The sequence below is a fragment of the Chelonia mydas genome, chromosome 8 (assembly GCF_015237465.2).
Source record: "Chelonia mydas isolate rCheMyd1 chromosome 8, rCheMyd1.pri.v2, whole genome shotgun sequence".
Taxonomy (NCBI): Eukaryota; Metazoa; Chordata; order Testudines; family Cheloniidae; genus Chelonia; species Chelonia mydas.
The window spans coordinates 81813148-81832215 of record NC_057854.1 but is presented as its reverse complement, the minus strand read 5'-3'; the positions used below and the strand labels follow the sequence as shown (position 1 = coordinate 81832215).

General features: G+C 39.0%; 1 protein-coding gene across 16 annotated transcripts in view; it reads left to right on the top strand.

Annotated features, from left to right (window-relative positions):
• Nucleotides 1-19068, top strand: part of MIGA1 (mitoguardin 1) — a 59189-nt gene that overhangs the window by 4354 nt on the left and 35767 nt on the right. For all 16 annotated transcript variants that reach the window (XR_005226631.2, XM_043520814.1, XM_043520823.1 and 13 more), the window contains 5 exons: nt 4545-4722; nt 6580-6716; nt 8258-8381; nt 9093-9229; nt 10029-10152. Coding sequence is in view for 15 of the 16 variants with exons in the window: in XM_043520814.1 (XP_043376749.1) it covers nt 4545-4722; nt 6580-6716; nt 8258-8381; nt 9093-9229; nt 10029-10152 (700 nt within the window). In the remaining variant the exon portion in view is untranslated. The remainder of the gene's footprint in view (nt 1-4544; nt 4723-6579; nt 6717-8257; nt 8382-9092; nt 9230-10028; nt 10153-19068) is intronic.

The following is a 19068-nucleotide window of genomic DNA, read 5'->3' as shown; positions in this document are numbered from 1 at the left end:
ACCAGTGGCTTCATTAAATACATTATGTATTGAAATACAACTATAAACATTTTTATGGTGTATAACTTTGCATACTTATTAGTACCCAAAATAAGATTATTTTTCTTGTTTTACTACAAAAAATGAGAGTAGTCACTGCTGAAATACTCATTCTTTCTCCTGTAAAACCAGCTCAGATCTCAACGCACTGAGTCCGCTGGTCTCACCCTGTGTTGCTGCAATGTTGTCACCAAGCTAATGCACTCTATTAATATTGTGTCCAACTGTAGGATTAATTTTACATCCTAAAGCTCTCCTTTATGTCTGTTCAATTGTTCCATAATATATGCATGCACAATTGTGTGAAAAATAAATCCCACAATATCTAATTAAAATTTTTAAAAAACCTGAATCTTATGTAATTCATTATTATAAATAATTGCAACTAGCCTTTTTATTTAAATACATGTGTGTATTCTTAAATATTCTGTTGATATTTGCTCACTGTAATCTTGTTTTGCAGTCCTGCTGGGTTTTTAATGCTTCTCTTTTCAGATTAGTTCTGACAACAGTATTTATTAGGGCTGTCAAGCGAATAAAAAATTAATCATGATTAATCGTGCTGTTGATAATAGAATACTATTTATATAAATTTTTTGGATGGTTTACACATTTTCAAATATATTTCAATTACAACAAAATACAAAGTATACCGTGCTCACTTTATATTTTTTTATAAATATTTGCACTGTACAAATAAGAGTATTTTTCAGTTCACCTAATACAAGTACTGTAGTGAAATCTCTTTATCATGAAAGTTAAACTTACATAAATTATGTACCAAAAAAAAACTGCATTCAAAAATAAAACAGTGTAACACTTTAGAGCCTACAAGTCCACTCAGTCCTCCTACTTGTTCAGCCAATTGCTCAGACAAACAAGTTTGTTTACGTTTACGGGAGATAAAGCTGACCGCTTCTTATTTATAATGTCACCTGAAAGTGAGAACAGATGTTGGCATGGTACTTTTGTAGTCAGCATTGCAAGGTATTTACATGTCAGATATGCTAAACATTCGTATGCCCCTTCATGCTTTGGTCACTATTCCAGAGGACATGCTTTCATGCTGATGATGCTCATTAAAAAAATAATTTGTTAATTAAATTTGTGACTGAAGTCCTTGAGGGAGAATTGTATGTCTCCCGCTCCATGGTTTTACCCACTTTCTGCCATATATTTCATGTTATAGCAGTCTTGGATGATGACCCAGCACACGTTGTTCATTTTAAGAACACTTTCACAACAGATTTGACAAAACGCAAAGAAGTACCAATGTGAGATTTCTAAAGCTAGCTACAGTACTCGACACAAGGTTTAAGAATCTGAAGTACCTTTCAAAATCTGATCGGGACGGGATGTGGAGCATGCTTTCAGAAGTCTTAAAAGAGCAATACTCTGATGTGGAAACTCGAACCACCAAAAATGAAAATCAACCTTCTGCTGGTGGCATCTGACTCAGATGATGAAAATGAATATGCATTCATCTGCACTGCTTTGGATCATTATTGAGCAGAACCCATCATCAGCATGGACGCATGTCCTCTGGAATGGTGGTTGAAGCATGAAGGGACATATGAATCTTTAGTGCATCTGACACATAAATATCTTGCAACACTGGCTGCAACAGTGCCATGCGAACGCTCGTTCTCACTTTCAGGTGACACTGAAAACAAGAAGTGGGCAGCATTATTTCCTGCAAATGTAAAAAACTTGTTTCTCTGAGCGATTGGCTGAAGAAGAAGTACGACTGAGTGGACTTGTAGGCTCTAAAGTGTTACATTGTTTTGTTTTTGAGTGCAGTTAGGTAACAACAGCAAAAATCTACCTTTGTAAATTGCGCTTTCATGAAAAGGAGCGTGCAGTACGGTAATTGTATGAGGTGAATTGAAAAATGCTATTTCTTTTGTTTATCATTTTTACATTGCAAATATTTGTAATAAAAATAATATAAAGTGAGTACTGTACACTTTTGTATTCTGTGTTGTAATTGAAATCAATGTATCTGAAAATGTAGAAAAACATCCAAAATATTTAACAAATTTCGATTGGTATTCTGTTTATCAGCGCAATTAAAACTGCAATTAATCGTGATTAACTTTTTTAATCACGTGAGTTAACTGCAACTAATTGACAGCCTTAGTGTTTATATAAACTTGTGTTTTCAATCTTGGACTAGATCTACAGCTCTGGCCGTGATACACTGTGAGGGTTGGGATGAGGGGCAGAGGTGGCTCTAGACCCTTTCCAGCTGTCTTACCCTGTGATTGGCTAAAGGCTGGCCTTACCTGAAGTGTAATTTGCAACCTCAGGGTTTCTTTAAATTACACTTGGCTAATTATATCTCCAGGCAATCTACAGCTGAGGATTGCCAGGCAGCTGAGATGTTCCAGCCATGCCCTTATTCTGAGGGAGGGGCATGCTGTAAAACCACTATGCCCACCCTCTGTTGGAGCCCCAAAGTGCTGGGTTTCTGTTTTCTGCTCTCTACCACCAAAACAGCATAAATCCCCTACTTATGATCTAGCACCTCATTTTCCATTTAAATTTTTTTCTTTACTTTCCTGAACTGTTTGCCACTTCAGATGTTGAAAGTTTTGTTAATATTTTTAATTCCAGTTGTTGCATATTTAGAGTGTTTCTTATTGGTATCTGAATTTTACTGTTTATCACATTATATAGAGAGATTCACAGAAGAAATTCATAGATGTTAGAGACTGAGACTCAGTCTGAGGCTATTATATTTAATCACCTAGTTTATTTCTCTGCCAATGCAGAATTGTGCTTTATTGTGCATTTATAACGTCAGGTTTTCCGTAAAACTTAATGTTAAAATTTCAAATGAAAGTGGCTTATATCCAGACAAAAATGTAGAAGTAAAATATCACTCTGCTAGCCAAATACAAAGTGTAAGCACATGTGTTTCAAACTAAAAAAAGGAATAAATTATGTTTCTTAAATTGTGGAAAGAGGAGGGATACTGATCCAAAAAACGTTAGTCCATTTGGTGTTCCTCATGGTTTTTTTGTTTGTTTGTTTTTAAAGCTGTTGGGTAAATAATTTGGAAAGTAGCTATGGGATCTGACGGTTACTGATATTTAAAAATGTTTACCTGAAAGTTTCAGTGTCAATTCCTTAGGTAGCCAGTAAAATTTTAATAATGCTTTAAAAAGATCCCAGCTCTTGGGGTACATCTTTAGTGAAGATTTCACTGAGGTGACTGGCACCCAGAATTGTCTACTTCTGGTGTGAGAAGCCACATTGCAAAGCCCACAACTGTCTTACTGTGTCTTCACTGGTGCTGCACTCACTACTCCTGGGGGAATTCTGCACCAAAAAATTCAAAATTCTGCATATATATTATAACATAATATAATCTCTCTTTTATGGTATAATTGAATATGGTTTCAATTATTTCGGTAATTTATTTAAACTACAATACAATGGAGAATGGCAGTGGGGAGCATTGGAGGAAATCCCCAGTCCCCTTTGGCTAATAGTAATGTAGCTAGGTTTGACCCTTTATTTCTGGTTATTAGTCAACAAATATATACAGCCATATGCTCAGTGTTACATTGTAGGCAACTGAAGAGCAAGTGAGGGCCGGGGAATCAAGCTCACAATTTATACTGGCTACTGACCATCTCCAGAAAGGTCAGTAGCAAGCAGTTAATGGAGCACATTTTTTCAGTCCAAAAATTTAGACCAGTTCTAATCACTAAAACACCATAAGCATTTGTAAGGCCATACTGTCCTTTATACCACTCTGGCAATGTAAAGGAGCCTTAAAACTTTTACCCTTGTTTTATATTCCTGGGGGAATTCACAAAGACAATGGGAACAAGTCACTAAGCAAGCAGACTGCTGTATTGCGCTCTGACTGAGGGGACAGAGCCTGCCCCATGCCTGCCTACCTCAGAAACACCCTGAAGCCCTGCTCCTCCACACCAACCGTGCCGCAATAATGAGCAAGAGGGACAGAGTGATCCCCCCCCTTCACCCCAACAATGATTTAAGTCTCTACTGGCTGCTCTGGGTGCCCAAACCAACCTGCCTTCGCTGCCGGGGAGGGAAATGTGATCACTCTTGCGCCTTCCCTTTACTTCTGTGTCAGAAGTCATTTTTCTGTGGGGACCATGAATTCTGGGCATGTACAGTGACGCAGAATTCCCCCAGGAGTAACTCACCCATGTGTGTCATTAAGTCATCTGGGGGCATATCCTATGGTTCGTTGTGCAGCAGTAAGCTGAGCTACTCTGATTCTTTCCCAGTGAATTGTGGAAGAACTTGACTATCCTTCTGGGCACGCAGGGGGAATTGTGGGAAGGCATTGAAGGACTGTCTTCATTGCAAAGCTGGTGGGTTATCTCCAGGTAGCTTTGGTTGAAAGCACCACAGCTCTCAGTTGAAAGGGTTGTGTGTGTGGACGGGAGAAGGATGTAGGAGCCATGCCTGAATCAGAGCTTGTGTTAACTTTCAATGATGACATACTCATGATTTCTTTTCAGGTAAAACTTTCCCCTGGGTTGAAGAAGCTGTTTGTAGTAACAGCAGTGAGTGCAGTATCTGTAATTTTTCTAGCACGTCATTTTAAAAGAAAACGTGGAAAGAAAAACACAAAAGTGTCACCATGGGAGCCAGGCCATCTTGTATTAGAATGTACTAAAACAGCTGCATCAGAAAAAGGTACATGAGAGAAGCAAAGAAGCCTTTTTTCTTCTCTTACATAAACCTTATGTAACCCTTCTGCCCGTCAGAGGTGGCAGCAACAAGGGCCGGGTTCAATATCTAGGGGATCCATTCCAATAACGCAATGCAAACCGGCTCGAGCCCCCACCCAGTGACCTGGGACAAATATATACCACCCCCGCTGGGCGCCTCCAAGAGGCAATACTTCCCCTCTCGCAAGCACATAGTCTGAGTGTAGCAAAAAGCCTCTTAATAACAGAGAGAAACAATGTGGCATTATGTTGGGGAAACACCACCAACAGGATTCATAACACAACCCATGAGCAAAAAAAAAACCCACCAAACCCACCCATGCAAATTTGGGGCATGCCCCTTTCCCTTTGGTTCTTGAGTCCAGCAACCCCAAATCACCCAAAGTCCCAAAAGTCCAATGACCCAAAAGTCTCTGTCCCTGGTCAGGGCAGCCCCAGAGTTCGAAAGTTTATCTACGGAGCTTTACCTCCCACCCTGGGTGGAGATGGGACGGGGGTAAGAGGCACCTTACATGATCTGAAGCTGACCGTCCCACAGCTCCATAGGTCTTCGCTCCGCTCTGCCAGCCGCCCCACAAACTCCTTCACTCAGCTCCGCTCCGCGGCCCACAAGCAGCTCCCGCTGTCCCACGAACTGCTCCGCGTCCCACCAACTGCTCTGCCAGCCTGTCCACAAGGCACTCCAGCCGTCCCGCAAACTGCTCCACGATATATCTTCAGGCTCCCCCACTACTTAACACAATGCTCAGTGATTTCAGCTCTTAGTCAGTTCAGCTCTTTGGTGAATTCAGCTTGTAGTAGGGGAGCCTCAGTGCTGGTGCACCATTAGCCCAAAGTGAGCTCAGCAGCCTGTAACTAGACTTCTAATGAAATCAACATTAGCTCTGATATTCCACAGTGGAGAGAGGAGGAAGTGCAATTAGCATGTAAGGCCCTCACTAAGGGGCCCATGCCACCAAGTATTAATACTTATCCCCAGCCTCTCTCAATTCACACAGTTTTGGAACCCATGACCCTTGCCTAGCAAGTGCTACTTAGTTGATGGTGAGTCCCTCCATCATAACAAAAGGCCAAGTACAGTTCCAAGCACAGTTCCCATAATCAGGGTAATAACAATTTATTCTTCCTGCCCCAATAACAGAGACACTGGGAATCCCACAGCAGCCAAAGTGACCATTTGGGCAGCTATGGCCTCAGTCTAGGCGGGGTGGGTGTGCCTATGCAAATGAGATCGGCCCCTGAAGTTTTTTTCCACAACTTGCCACACCTCACCACCAGATGTCAGGGTGGAGCTCATCCTGACACTGCTTACACTTAAATACTATGTAATCAAACTCAAGACAGATTTTTCTTTAATTTTGGAAATAAGGAAACTGTGTGTTTGTAATTCTAAGGTGTTCAAAGAAAACAGAAAAATAGACAAGTGTAAAAACAAAAATTAGAACCCTATAATAACTCAGGCAGGCATTGCTCTGAAAGCCAATGTTTTAATTATAATCTCTGCAAATAAAATCTTTTAATCGAAAGCTTATTGAGAGTTAATAGTTACTGTTAAGTTTTCAACAGTTCTGAAGATATATCTTGACTATTGATAGAAGTGTTTTTGATATCTTTTAGAGCAAATTGTTTTAATAATGTGCTCATTTTTGCAGGTATTTTGATACTTTTATATGTAAACATCAAAGTGGGAAGATAAGATTAGTCATTAAAGTTCTTATGTGACACAGTGAATATTTAGATAAAATTCAGGGCTGAACACTTGCTGATATAATAAATGTTTCTGGTTACAGAAGCTTTTAACATTAGTCTCTCTGTTTATTAGGTTCCAGTTGTTCCAGTAGCAGACAAAACTTGACTCTTTCTTTGAATTCAGCCAAAGAAAAAGGATCTCAGTCTTGTGTTTATGCAAGTGGAGGACTTTTCAGTAAATATTCTGGTTCAGTACAAAGTTTGGCCTCGGTAAGTATTAGCTATTCTTAAGGATCTGTTATACAGTAAACTGAATAAACTGCTGAACTTTAATTTTCACTGCCTACCATGAATGCACACAATTCTCTTGAGCTGAAAATGTCTGGCTGTATGGGCTGCACAGCCAGAAAGATGCATGCATGGTGAAGGTTAGCTTATCTTTTATGTAGGAGCAAGGTAAGTTCCACATGAGAACAGCTTTGAAGGTGGAGGAGGAACTCTCATAAATCCTCCATTTACTGTGTATATCTCCCTCTGGACATGTCTTTTACTTTTTTGTGCTAGCACAGCTCAGAGGAGGTCATACAACCTGGTGTTGGGTAGCTCGGAGCAGTGAGAAGAGGACTTGTTCTTCTCTGAGTGCTGATCTCTATGGGTATTCACTGTGGGTGTGCATGCCCCCGGGACCAGAAATTCTTTAATAGCAATGTCAGTTGGTCTGCACCCTGCACCTCCTTGTGCTTCCGAATGAAGACATAAAGGGTAGCGCAGACTGACCACCTTTCCAATTCCTTTTCTGCTGCTTGTGGTCTGGGACTCATTGGGATGGAAACTCCTGTGTCCATTTTCTACTCTTCAGCATTCTGCTGTTGAATCTGTAAATATTGTAAATAGTTTTTATTTTTTTAGTGTTAGTCAGTTGGGAATCGGGGCGGGGGGGAAGGGGAGGGTTCCCCATCCTTTGTTCCCCCATCATTTTGGGCATCTATTATGCCCAAAGATCCAGGCATTAAGCCTTGCCTGCCTGCCCCCTGGGTCCTCGCTGTGAGCAACCCCGTGAGAGAGCTTCCTGTATAGTCTTCGGGGAACCTCATGTCCCCTCGAAGTGCAGCATCTGCTGCACTTTGCCTGGTACACAAAGGGAATCTCGTTAGTTCAGGTTCCAGGGACAAGTTATGGAGCTCTCCATGAGGCCCTGTTTGAATCCTGCACCTTCCCGCTACCCTTTCACCTGCCTGGAGCCATCAGGTGGCACCCTGCTGTTATCTAGTATTAGTGCCTCAAGCACCGCTCAAGATTCCATGCCCTAGAACGAGTGTACCTGGAGATTACCACCTAGAAGAAACGTGAAGAAAGATCAGAGTGGAATTTTTTTCACTGTATAGTGCCTGATGAAGCTGTAAAATATCCAATACAACACAAAACTAGAGAGCAAGATTTATTTTTTAAACTTGTTTTTCATATGGTTTTACAATCAGGTGTCAAACTTAGTTTTGAAACCTAACCATTACAAATTGCTGATTATATTCTTGTTATAGTAATTATTACTGATTAATTTTTATCATGCATTTGAATTTCCCAGTGAGACTGAATATTAACACTTCCATTATATCGTTGTTAATACTTGAGTGTGGTGTCATGAAAAGCAATTAACATTACTCTTGGCCTGAAAAGAGCCAATACTTTGTTATATTTTTTGAAATGTAATCTGTTACAGTAACTAGTTGTAATCAGGGCTATTTAGTGCACTGCACCAGGAAATAATTATTATTAAAGTACCCTTCGTTTAACAATGCACCTCACTTTTTTAGGTCCAAAGTGTCACCTCTTCTCATAGTTGTGCTTGTGCCAATTCCAGTTCCTGGGACAAAGCAGATGAAGATATTAAGCTTGTCAATATTCCAGTGACCACACCTGAAAATTTATATTTGATGGGTAGGTTATAATAATATGTGGTATGGTGCAGTACTATGTTCTTGCCAGCCACTTTCAGATGCTTTAAAATTTTAACAGATTACCCTGATTTATAGTAAAGTGACTCCTTCATAGTATTATCATGATATGCTTCCAAGGCCTCCTAAAAACTTGATCTTTTTACTTATGCTAGACAAAGTACCTCCAATATACAGATATCCATGAATTCTTATTTTACCTAAAGCCGATAAACAGATTGTTGACATAGTTTGGCAAAAAGAACGTACATTCATGAAATATTTCAGCCTCACCAAATCTGCATTTTTATTTTTTTGGCTTAAAAAAGTTCAGCCAAAAAATTTCACCCAGCATTGATTTTAATGAATTTAGAAAAGGAAATCTTTCCCTGTTATGACACATGCAGTTTTTTTAAAAGATGAAAAGTTGACAATATACGTTCGTTACATTAACAGATTGGTAGTTAATATAAAATTCTGTAAGTAAGTAGGAGAGAGATTCTTACTGAACTCCTGTGTGCTTTGCTTTAATCATAAATTACCTCTTGTCATGAACTTAAGGAAATAACGTTGGAATTGCTAGTAATTTAATTAAAACAATATTTCCACATGTACTATAATCTTATTTTGTGTGTGGTTAGTTGTGGACAGTGATATATAAAAGAATGCAGAGGATTTCTGTTGATGTAATGGAAGTGTTCATGATCTACTGAAGGTATGGAGCTTTTTGAAGAGGCACTACGTCGATGGGAGCAGGCACTGACTTTCCGTAGCAGACAGGCTGAAGATGAAGCAAATTGTAGTTCCATCAAACTAGGAGCAGGAGATGCCATTGCAGAAGAGAGTGTAGAAGTGAGTATTACATACTCTCTCATATTAGTATATAGTTGTAGCATAGCCAAATGACTGAAAATATTTGAGTAACAGAACTTAGCTTCTACTGCAGCTGCTGAAACTTCTTCTGAATACCTGCAGTTGGAGCACTTTTTCTTTTTTTTTTTTTTTTCCCTCCACCTCACCCTTTTCCCCTAGCATTAGCCTGTTTTTAGCCATACAGACAATTGTTGCTCCATTAGCATTCCTCCTGGAGGATATTATCAAACCACCACACAATCAGAGGTCCATTGGCATTCCCTGAACCAGTTCTCTGCAGCGCACCCATTTGTCACTTCCTCCCGAAGTTAAAAGGAAAACTCTGAGATGGGATAGGGACTCAGTACAAACGGCTCCTGGGAGGGAGAACTAATTGGTGAACATGCACAATGTAATGAAATTAAACTTTGTTCCCCTTGCCCATAAACTTCTGTCCTAAAATGCCTGATAGTAAAGTATGCACACATATCTCAAACACCATGGCGTTCATCATCACTAGTGCAGTAAATATCAGGAATGATTTCATTCATCTTACAAAGATTTTTGTTTTAAATGCTGGTTTTATTTTACTTATACCTAATAAGGTGTATCTGTACCCAGTAGAGCAAGTATTTTGGATGCCTGAGCTCTTTGATAATGTCTGAACTTTTTTACTGCGTAGTTAATGGGATACTGTGAACTCTTTGGAGGCTTAATATTTTTAGAGTTTTGAAAAGAAGTAGTTTAGAAATAAATGTGATTTTCTGTTAAGTACAGTATAATTTAATTTTGCTTGCAGGATATCATTAGTGCTGAATTCATTCATAAGCTTGAATCCCTGCTTCAAAGAGCTTATCGTCTTCAGGAGGAGTTTGAGGCAACCCTTGGGGCATCTGATCCTTCTTCCCTAGCTAATGATATTGGTGAGTTCTTCTATCTTTATACTTTTATCATTCTTAACATGATCAACCAGATGGTAAAAAAAACACCAAAGACCCAATAAACAGAAATATACTGATCAGTAAATGGACCATCATCTCTACATAATTCAGTTTTACCCCATTATCTGGCTTAGTATAATTGCATGTCACTTGGCTCAATCCCCAAACTTTACCCATCTTTATAAAGGGTCTCAGGAAGAGTATTTTTCTGGTATATTTGTATTTCTCAATGTTCCAGGATTTCTGAACCTAAAAATATGTTATAATAATATTTGTAGAATAAGAATACATGGACCTTAAAGTCTGAGTCTATTTAAATTGGCTAGTTAAGATGATACTTATAATGGGGTGATAAGGGTTCTCTGAACTTTCTGAACTCTAACAATAATTCCTGAAATATTATGTAGAACTGGGGGAGTTCAAGGATTGCACGAAAATAATCATGGCATAGACGTACAAAAAATGAAAGAGATGAAATTTTGCAATTATCCACACACAAATTTGTCCTGAATCCCTAATAAATTCCATGAAATTGTCTTCTGAATCACCTCCCCTTCCATTTGTGATCACATAACAACCCTGTGGTAACTACTAGAACTGGAGTAATATTAGGAGTGTTTCTATTTTAGCTGTCTTTTCTTTAAGGGGAAAAGTTAATCCCACACTCTTGCTCGTCACTTTCTGTCCTGTTCCTTTTCCTTTCCTCTCCTGCACATGCATTAGTGTTAATTTCAAAAATGATCAGACCTGAAAAAGATTTAAAATAAGATATGGGGGGGTTAACTCCCCTGTCCACCTCCAGTGTGTGCACAACACCTACAACAGCTTTGCAAACAATTTTAAGGTTCCATCATCTCTTCTCCTTCCTAGGCTTAATGTTGGAGCAAAGAAGATGGGACGAAAGGAAAGCAAAGCAGAGAGCAGACTGACCTGTTTTTCACAAGAAGGGGAGGAGTTAGCAGAATAAGCTTAGCAGCTCTGCTGTTGCCCTCTCTCCTTGTGAAAAAGGTACTGACTGCTGCTTCTTTCCCCTCTTTTCCCAAAATTTCATGTCAGCTCCTGAGAGGAAGAGCTCTGCCTGCCTCATGTAGCAGCCATGACTGGGTGCTCTTCCCCAGGAGGTAGGAAAGGCTATAAAAATTCAGTCTAGGCTGCAAATTGGCATACAGTCTCCTGGATGGAGTCCATGGGGGGCGGGGTGTGAGAGAGTTACACACACACACAAAAATAGGTTAAAAGAACATTATTAAGGTTGCAAAGTCAAGCACTCATAAATTAGGAAATGGCAGAATTAAGGTTGTCTTTGGAACCTTAATTTGTCCCTGTTGTGGATATGCACTATGATAAATCTTTAATTACGTGAGCCCATATTATATTTTTCCACAAATCCCCTGCCTCATTCAGGGCACAGAATGGATGGTGCTCAATGAGCAGCTATTCGGTATTTTGTTACCTTCATAGTTCAGTGTGTGGCCCCAGAATTCATTTAGTCCCATTATTCAAACCCTGTTCTAAAAGCAGTATTATTAATTTCCTCATGGGCTTTTCTATGGTACTCATCACTGTAATATCTGAGTGCTTCACAAATACTAATTAATCTTCATAATACCCCTATGAAGTGAGGGGATAGTATTATCCCCGTATTACAGATGGAGCTTTGAAGCACAGAGGTTATGGTCAAAAGTATCCACTACGTTTGGAGCCCAATTTGAGACATTTCAAGAGTACTTAAGGTTGTAAAGCACTTTATATATTTAGGCATGGCTTCCATAGACTTCAGCTGCAAGAGCCCAGTGTTTCTGCAAATTAGACCCCAGGGTCTCAAGTCAGACACCCAGAAAATGAAGAACATACAGTTAGTGAAAAGCCTGTGAAAAGTTTGTGACATGCCTGGCATCATGTAGGAACTCTGTGCCGGGGCAAGGATAGAATCCATTTCTCCAGGGTAGCATTAAGCTGTCTTACATGAGAGACTGTCCTTTTTCTTCCTTCAGTCCCCTGCCTCATTCACTATACACCTTCCAATTTCTGTAACAAATGAAGCAGGAGTCGCACAGACAGCAGCCTCCTTGCATCTGCAACCCTGATTTATCCCCAAAGCAGGTCCGTCCTGTGCAGTGAATGAGGCAGAGGTCTTGTGGAGGAAAAAGTAGTATGTGATCATATAATTAAAGACTGTATCATAATGCAAGTGCACAAGAGGGTGAGACTGAGGTTGCACTGGCAACCTAAATTCTGGCATTTCCTAATATTTGAGTGTTTGACGTTGCAACCTTAGCATTCTTAACATACTTTTTGTGTGTGTACGCAGTTTCCTAGGTTTTCTAAAAAGCCAACTGAAAAAACTTATTTTGTCACGTAGCAGGGCCGATCCTTTAGATCCAACATACAGACCTCTGCCACTTGAGCTGTTAGAGTAACTAATAGGCTGTTATCCTTGGGTAGACTGGTACTAGATGGGGATGAGAGAGAGCCTTTGCCAGAGACTTTTCACAGATGTTTGCTGAAAAAGGAATAGTGAGACTCGGGAAATTTTAGGTTCCATTCGAGGCTCTGAAGGGGAATGTACTGTAATAGGCACAGAGTCTTCTTCCCTGTCCCTTCCAACCTGTCTTATTGCCATTCTCTTCACCAAGCCATTTCACTTTGGGCTCCTTAGGCTTCTTGTCTCAGTGTCATCCCATCTTCCCTCTTGCCCCTTTCTCATTTCCCGTTCTCCATCTCCATTGGAGCATAGTTCCTGTTTCGGTCCCTGGACTCCTAGTCAAATCAGGTTTCCTGTTCTCTTCACCCAGCCATTTATCAGTTCTTCGCCTGTATCCTGGCTTCTCCTCATATGTCTCCTCCTACCCAGTTCCCAGTCTAATACCCAACCAGTCCCACTCCCCCTTTCCTTTTCCCTTCTCTTCCCTCCAAAAAAAACCCTGTCTCTTGTCCGCTTTGCATTTGAATCCGGCAGCTTCGTCTCTCCTTCCTGGGCATCAGCTAAGGGGCACAAAAAGTACAGGAAATGCTGTCCCCCTATTCTCAGGACCCAGACCTGGCCCAGCCCACAACAGCTCAGAGCTGCCATTGCAGGGAAAATCCTGCTCCGCCATGAGCTGAAGCTTGCTGTGTGGATGGAATCTTAGGAGATTTTCTCTGTCAACACTATTAAGTCTGATCATGTGTGAACTGCAGTTATTTCAAAGACTTATAACTTTGCCAAACTTGGGGGGAGGGGGATTTTCAGAGGGGTGGACAAAGATATGTCCCTGACACACAGGCCCCCTGATCTAAAATGGGTAATTGCCAATTACTTAATGCAAAACAAATCTTATGTTTGTTAGCTTTAACTTTGAATGTCACCAGGGGGCAGTACTTTTCATCTGTTAATCCTGCTGATATTCTATAACCACTAAATATAGCTCTTAGTAACATGGGAGTTTAAATTTAGGTCAAAGTTAGCTTTCTGGCATGTTTCTTTACACCTGTTACCGTAACTCATAAAGGAGAAAGGGGTATGGATGTTACATTTTGAGGACTGAAACCACAGTCATATAAATTTCCATTGGCACAAGGTTCCCATGCATATCAGCTATTGTCAGTTTACTTGTAACTTCTTTCCTGTAAACTCAAGTTTTAAACATTGATCACTCAGTCCTTAGAAAATTACTACTTTGTAAATATGATATTTTGTAATCTGTTTAATTATAGCTGTGATTACACATTTAAGACTTCATTTCTAAGACAGACTTTTTAAAAATTGATGTTCCACTGTTTGTCAAATTCATTACTTGTTTACTAAGAGTCTGTTCCAAGTAATTGCATTCTTTTCAAATGTTCATTCTGTAGCTCCCTTGAGGGAGAGCTTATCAGTTGCCTGATGCAATTTACTATGCATTTTATTTATGCAAGCCAGCTTGAGTGGGAATACAACGAATAAAGCATTTTGATAGGTAGGGCCTGCTAGCCATGTTGTTGCTATGACTTTTTTGTTGGTATCTTAAATTCATGGTCTGAACAGCCAGTTTTAACTTGGGAAGAATGTTTCAGTCTCTCTCCAGTCAAACTGAAAGACATCGTCTCAGAAAAATTATGGCATTTCTTGTGGTAATCTGCAAGGATTTATAGTGGCAAATACTTTTTGTTCAAGATTTTCTTTATATATATAGAAGACTATGAACAAATTCATTATCTGATGTAACTTATTTTGATGTTGATATGGCTAGTCACTATAATGCATGTGAATATTTTTAAGTATAGTCTGATATTCAAACATTAAATAGAATGAAATGATAATTAGATCAAATTTTCTCATGTTAATTTTTTGTTGTGGCTTTTTTGAGAAGGGTCAGGGAGGGGTAGAACAGAATGGAGAAGGTTGATGTCTCTTTGACAGACACTAATTCCTGTCTTCTCCCTTGTCAGGGAATCTGACCTTTATAAACCGTGTGAGAGAAATCTGTGGGTGCACTTAACTTCCATTTGGTTTTATACTTGCAGCCTTACTATAAAAACTGCCCCAAGCCAGGACAAAGGGCCTGATCTGCCTACCGTAGAGGTCCGTGGGAGTCAGATCAGACCTTAAATGCACAATCTTCCTGTAAAGTGTTACGAATGTGATGTGTGAATCTTCCCTGATGTGAATGTAAAATATGGAACCTTGTATGGAATAATTTAAACCAGCAGATTTCAAACTGTGTGTCGCAACCCCATTTTAATGGGGACACCAGGGCTGGCATAAAACTTGCTTGGGCCTGGGGCCAAAGTCCAAGCCCCACTCCTCGGGGCTGAGTCCCAATGGCATCAGCCCTGTGTGGTGGGGCTCAAGTTTCAGGCCCCCTCACCTGGGGCTGATGCCCTTGGGCTTCTGCTTTGGCTCCCCACCCTGGGTGGGAGGCTTTTTGGCTTTTGCCCCCATATGGGGCGGTGAGGCTCGGGCTTCAGTCCCCATCCTGGGGTCGTGTAGTAATTTTTCTTGTCAGAAGGGAGTCGTGATGCAATGAAGTTTAAGAACCCCTGATTTAAACTATTCCTGCCTAGTAACCTCTTCTAATTCTTGTCATTACTACTTAGCAGCAGTGACCATTACATAGTAATTTATGTAAATAATTTTACCTTTTTTAATCTATTATTCCTGTATGTTTTTGTATAGGGGAAAAAGATTATGTACAATTTGTAAATTTTCTCATAATCCTTCAGTGCTTGATACATTGTTGGTGCTTTTAGAATGTATTTGTCATAAGAATTAAATCTAAATAGTAGGGCTGTCAATTGCAGTTAACTCAAGCCATTAACTCAAAACAAATTTAAGTTGGTAGTCTATTATTGTTTAACAGTGTGATTAAAACTGTGATTTTGATTTTTTTAATTTAATTTATTATAAATATTTTTGGATGCTTTCTACATTTTCAAATATATTGATTTCAATTACAACACAGAATACAAGGTGTACAGTGCTCACTTAATATTGATTACAAATATTTGACTTAAAAAGATAAACAAAAGAAATAGTATTTTTCAATTCACCTCAGACAACTATTGTAGTGCAATCTCTTTATCATGAAAGTGTAACTTACAAATGTAGATTCTTTTTTTTACATAACTGCACTCAAAAATAGAACCATGTAAAACTTCAGCACCTACAAGTTCACTCAGTCCTACTTCTTGTTCAGCCAATCACTAAAACAAACAAGTTTGTTTACATTTACAGGAGATAATGCTGCCCACTTCTTATTTACAATGGCACCTGAAAGTGAGAACAAGTATTAACATGGCAATGCCAGCTACAGCAGTGCAAGGTATTTACGTGCCAGGCATGCTAAACCCTTGTATGCCCCTTCATGCTTTGGCCACCATTTCAGAGGACGTGCTTCCATGGCGATGATGCTCGGGTTTTTTTGGTTTGGTTTTTTTAAGCGTTATTAAATTTGTGACTGAACTCCTTGGAGGAGAAGAATAGTATGTCTCCTGTTTTGTGGTCTTTGCTACATTCTGCCATATATTTTGTGTTATGGCAGTCTTGGATGACGACCCAGCATATGTTGTTCAATTTAAGAACACTTTCACTGCAGATTTGACAAAACGCAAAGAAGGTACCAATGTGAGATTTCTAAAGATAGCTACAGTACTCCACCCAAGGTTTAAGAATCTGAAGTGTCTTCTAAAATCTGAGAGGGATGAAGTATGGAACATGCTGTCAGAAGTCTGAAAAGAGCAATGCTCCAATTTGGAAACTACAGAACCTGAACCCCAAAAAAGAAAATCAATCTTCTGTTGGTGACATCTGACTCAGATAATTAACATGCCTCAGTCCACACTGCTTTGGATTGTTATTAAGCAGAACCCACCATCAGCGTGGAAGCATGTCCTCTGGAATGGGGATCGAAGCATGAAAGGTCATACAAATGTTTAGCACGTAAATATCTTACAACGCCAGCTACAACAGTGCCATGCAAACGCCTGTTCTCACTTTCAGGCGACATTGTAAATAAGAAGCGAGTAGCATTCTCTCACGTAAATGTAAACAAACTTGTTTGTCTTAGCGATTGGCTGAACAAGAAGTTGGACTGAGTGGACTTGTACGCTCTAAAGTTTTATATTTTATTTTTGAGTGCAGTTACGTAAAAAATAATTCTACATCTGTAAGTTTTACTTTCACGGTAGAGATTGCACTACAGTACCTGTATGAGGTGAATTGAATTTTAAAAAAATTTTAAAATACTATTTTTTATTTTTTTTACAGTGCGAATACTTGTAATCAAAAATAATATGAAGTGAGCACTGTATACTTTGTATTCTGTGTTGTAATTGAAATCAATATATTTGCAGATGTAGAAAACATCCAAAAATATCTCTATAAATGGTATTCTATTGTTTAATAGTGCGATTAAAACTACAATTGCTTTTTTTAATTTCACAATTAATTTTTTAATTGTTTGACAGCCTGACAAAATAGCAATTCTTGAGCATTCCTTAAAAATGGGTTAGGGAGGAAGTGGAAGCAACTTAAAGAAAAAAAGTTACTTTTGCCTGTAGGTTTCCCTAAAGTATTTGTGCAGCATGTTGTAGCAAGTTAAAATTTAGTTTTAGTTTACAAGTTCCTCCTTCTATTTTTAAAGATCTACATATACTTCATAATTTGTACGTGTTTACATATACTTGTAGTATTCGTTTACTAATGGCAGGAGGAACTATACCAGACAAATAACAAGTTTTCCTGTGAGACAAATACTGTTTTTTTCTGGCTGGAGTTGCACAGCATGAGGTTATATAAACTGATTATCAGAAGCAAATTTTGGCCCATATCTATCATTGAAATGTTTTTTTCAGTAAGCTTTGCCTGAAAAGCTGAAATAGAATGTCAATTTAGCATATGTGGCTTTGAAAGATAAAATTAGGAGAGGTTGTTTCTGAAGTGATACTTTGGCAAATTAACCTTGCAGACATCAGGATACGTTACACCTCCATTTTATTTTGTTCCTCTGCCTTTTTAAAAATAACACCAGAATGGAATACTGTAAGTATTGCATAAAGCTGTTGAAGTGTGATGACTAACATTCTTTCAAAGCAATCCACTGGCTAGTGCAGGACTGCACGTTGGTATTAAAATTAAATACAACTTTTGTCAGTAGCACATTTTGAAGTGGAATCACTTGAGTGAAAAATGTTAACTTTTTTCATGGCAAACATACTAAATTTCTGCAATAACTTTTTTTTTTTTTTGTTCCCAATAGCTGGCATGGTCTAGCCACTTCTATTTATTTTACATATATTATTGAAACCAGAGTTTCCATTTACGTCCAGTCTACACTAAAGGACTGAAGTGTTTCAGAGCTTAACATTAGTTAAATCCTTCTAGTACAGTTAATTTCTGAACTTGTCAGTGTCGATGCAGTGGCCAGCCAAGCTTACCTAAGCCAGGGCAATGCCTCCATATAGGACACTCTACAACAATTGATGCCCACTGAAGCACCTACCCACAGTTCTTTATACAGCACCCCTGTCAGACTATAGCAACAGGTGTGTAGTTAGCAGCAGTATGATGCAGACGTTTTGATTTAGAATATATATATTCATTCTCTGACATGCATAGTTGCATGTATAGTTGAGCTTGCTTACGTGTTTCCATTCTAAAGGGCCTCTTTCTTTATAACTTTCTCAAACTTTCACTTTTAGGCTTTTCTGATCTCTGCTCGGGTGAATTTGTCATTCTGGAAAGTCAGAATAAAAACATGTTATAGAATAAAGACAACAGAGGGGGTAAAATCTGTCATTAAACATTTTTTTTTTTTTTGTGCAAAATATTTAGCTATTTATTGCATGTAAGAAGAATGTTTTTGGTTCGGATATGTCCATTTCAGTGGCCTGGGATTAATCCCTTCTGATTTGATCAAAGTGCAAATTATTTCATGTACTTTTTGCCTGTGCATTCATTTGTTTAATAGGTTAATAAAAATTTCCAAGCATTGTTGTAGCCCTGTATGCTTGCTTAATTAAGATGACAGGAATTTTTGCTGGGACAAATTTTTTTTTTAACCCTGTCATTCAGTGCACAAGTGTAGATTGAATGAAGTAGGGTCCTGGAGAAAGAACCCTCCTTCCTTCAATACATGTGTTGAAGAGGCTTGCCTCACTCCCTATTATTCTTGTGAGAAAGTGGAATGCATTCAGGCCCCAATTCAGCAAACCACTTGAGCGTGTTTAAGTCACGTGTTTCAAAGTTAACCATGAGCTTTGCTGAATTAGATTCTTAAAGTACATGCTCCATGAAGTCAGACTTTGCTGAAGCTATAAACATAATATATTTTTCAGAACTGAGTATACGTGCCAGCACATATGCTTAAAATAGATTTGTTTGCCAAGTGATGATGTAATCTCCCCTCTTGGTTATGATGGACAGTGTATCTTTCTTTA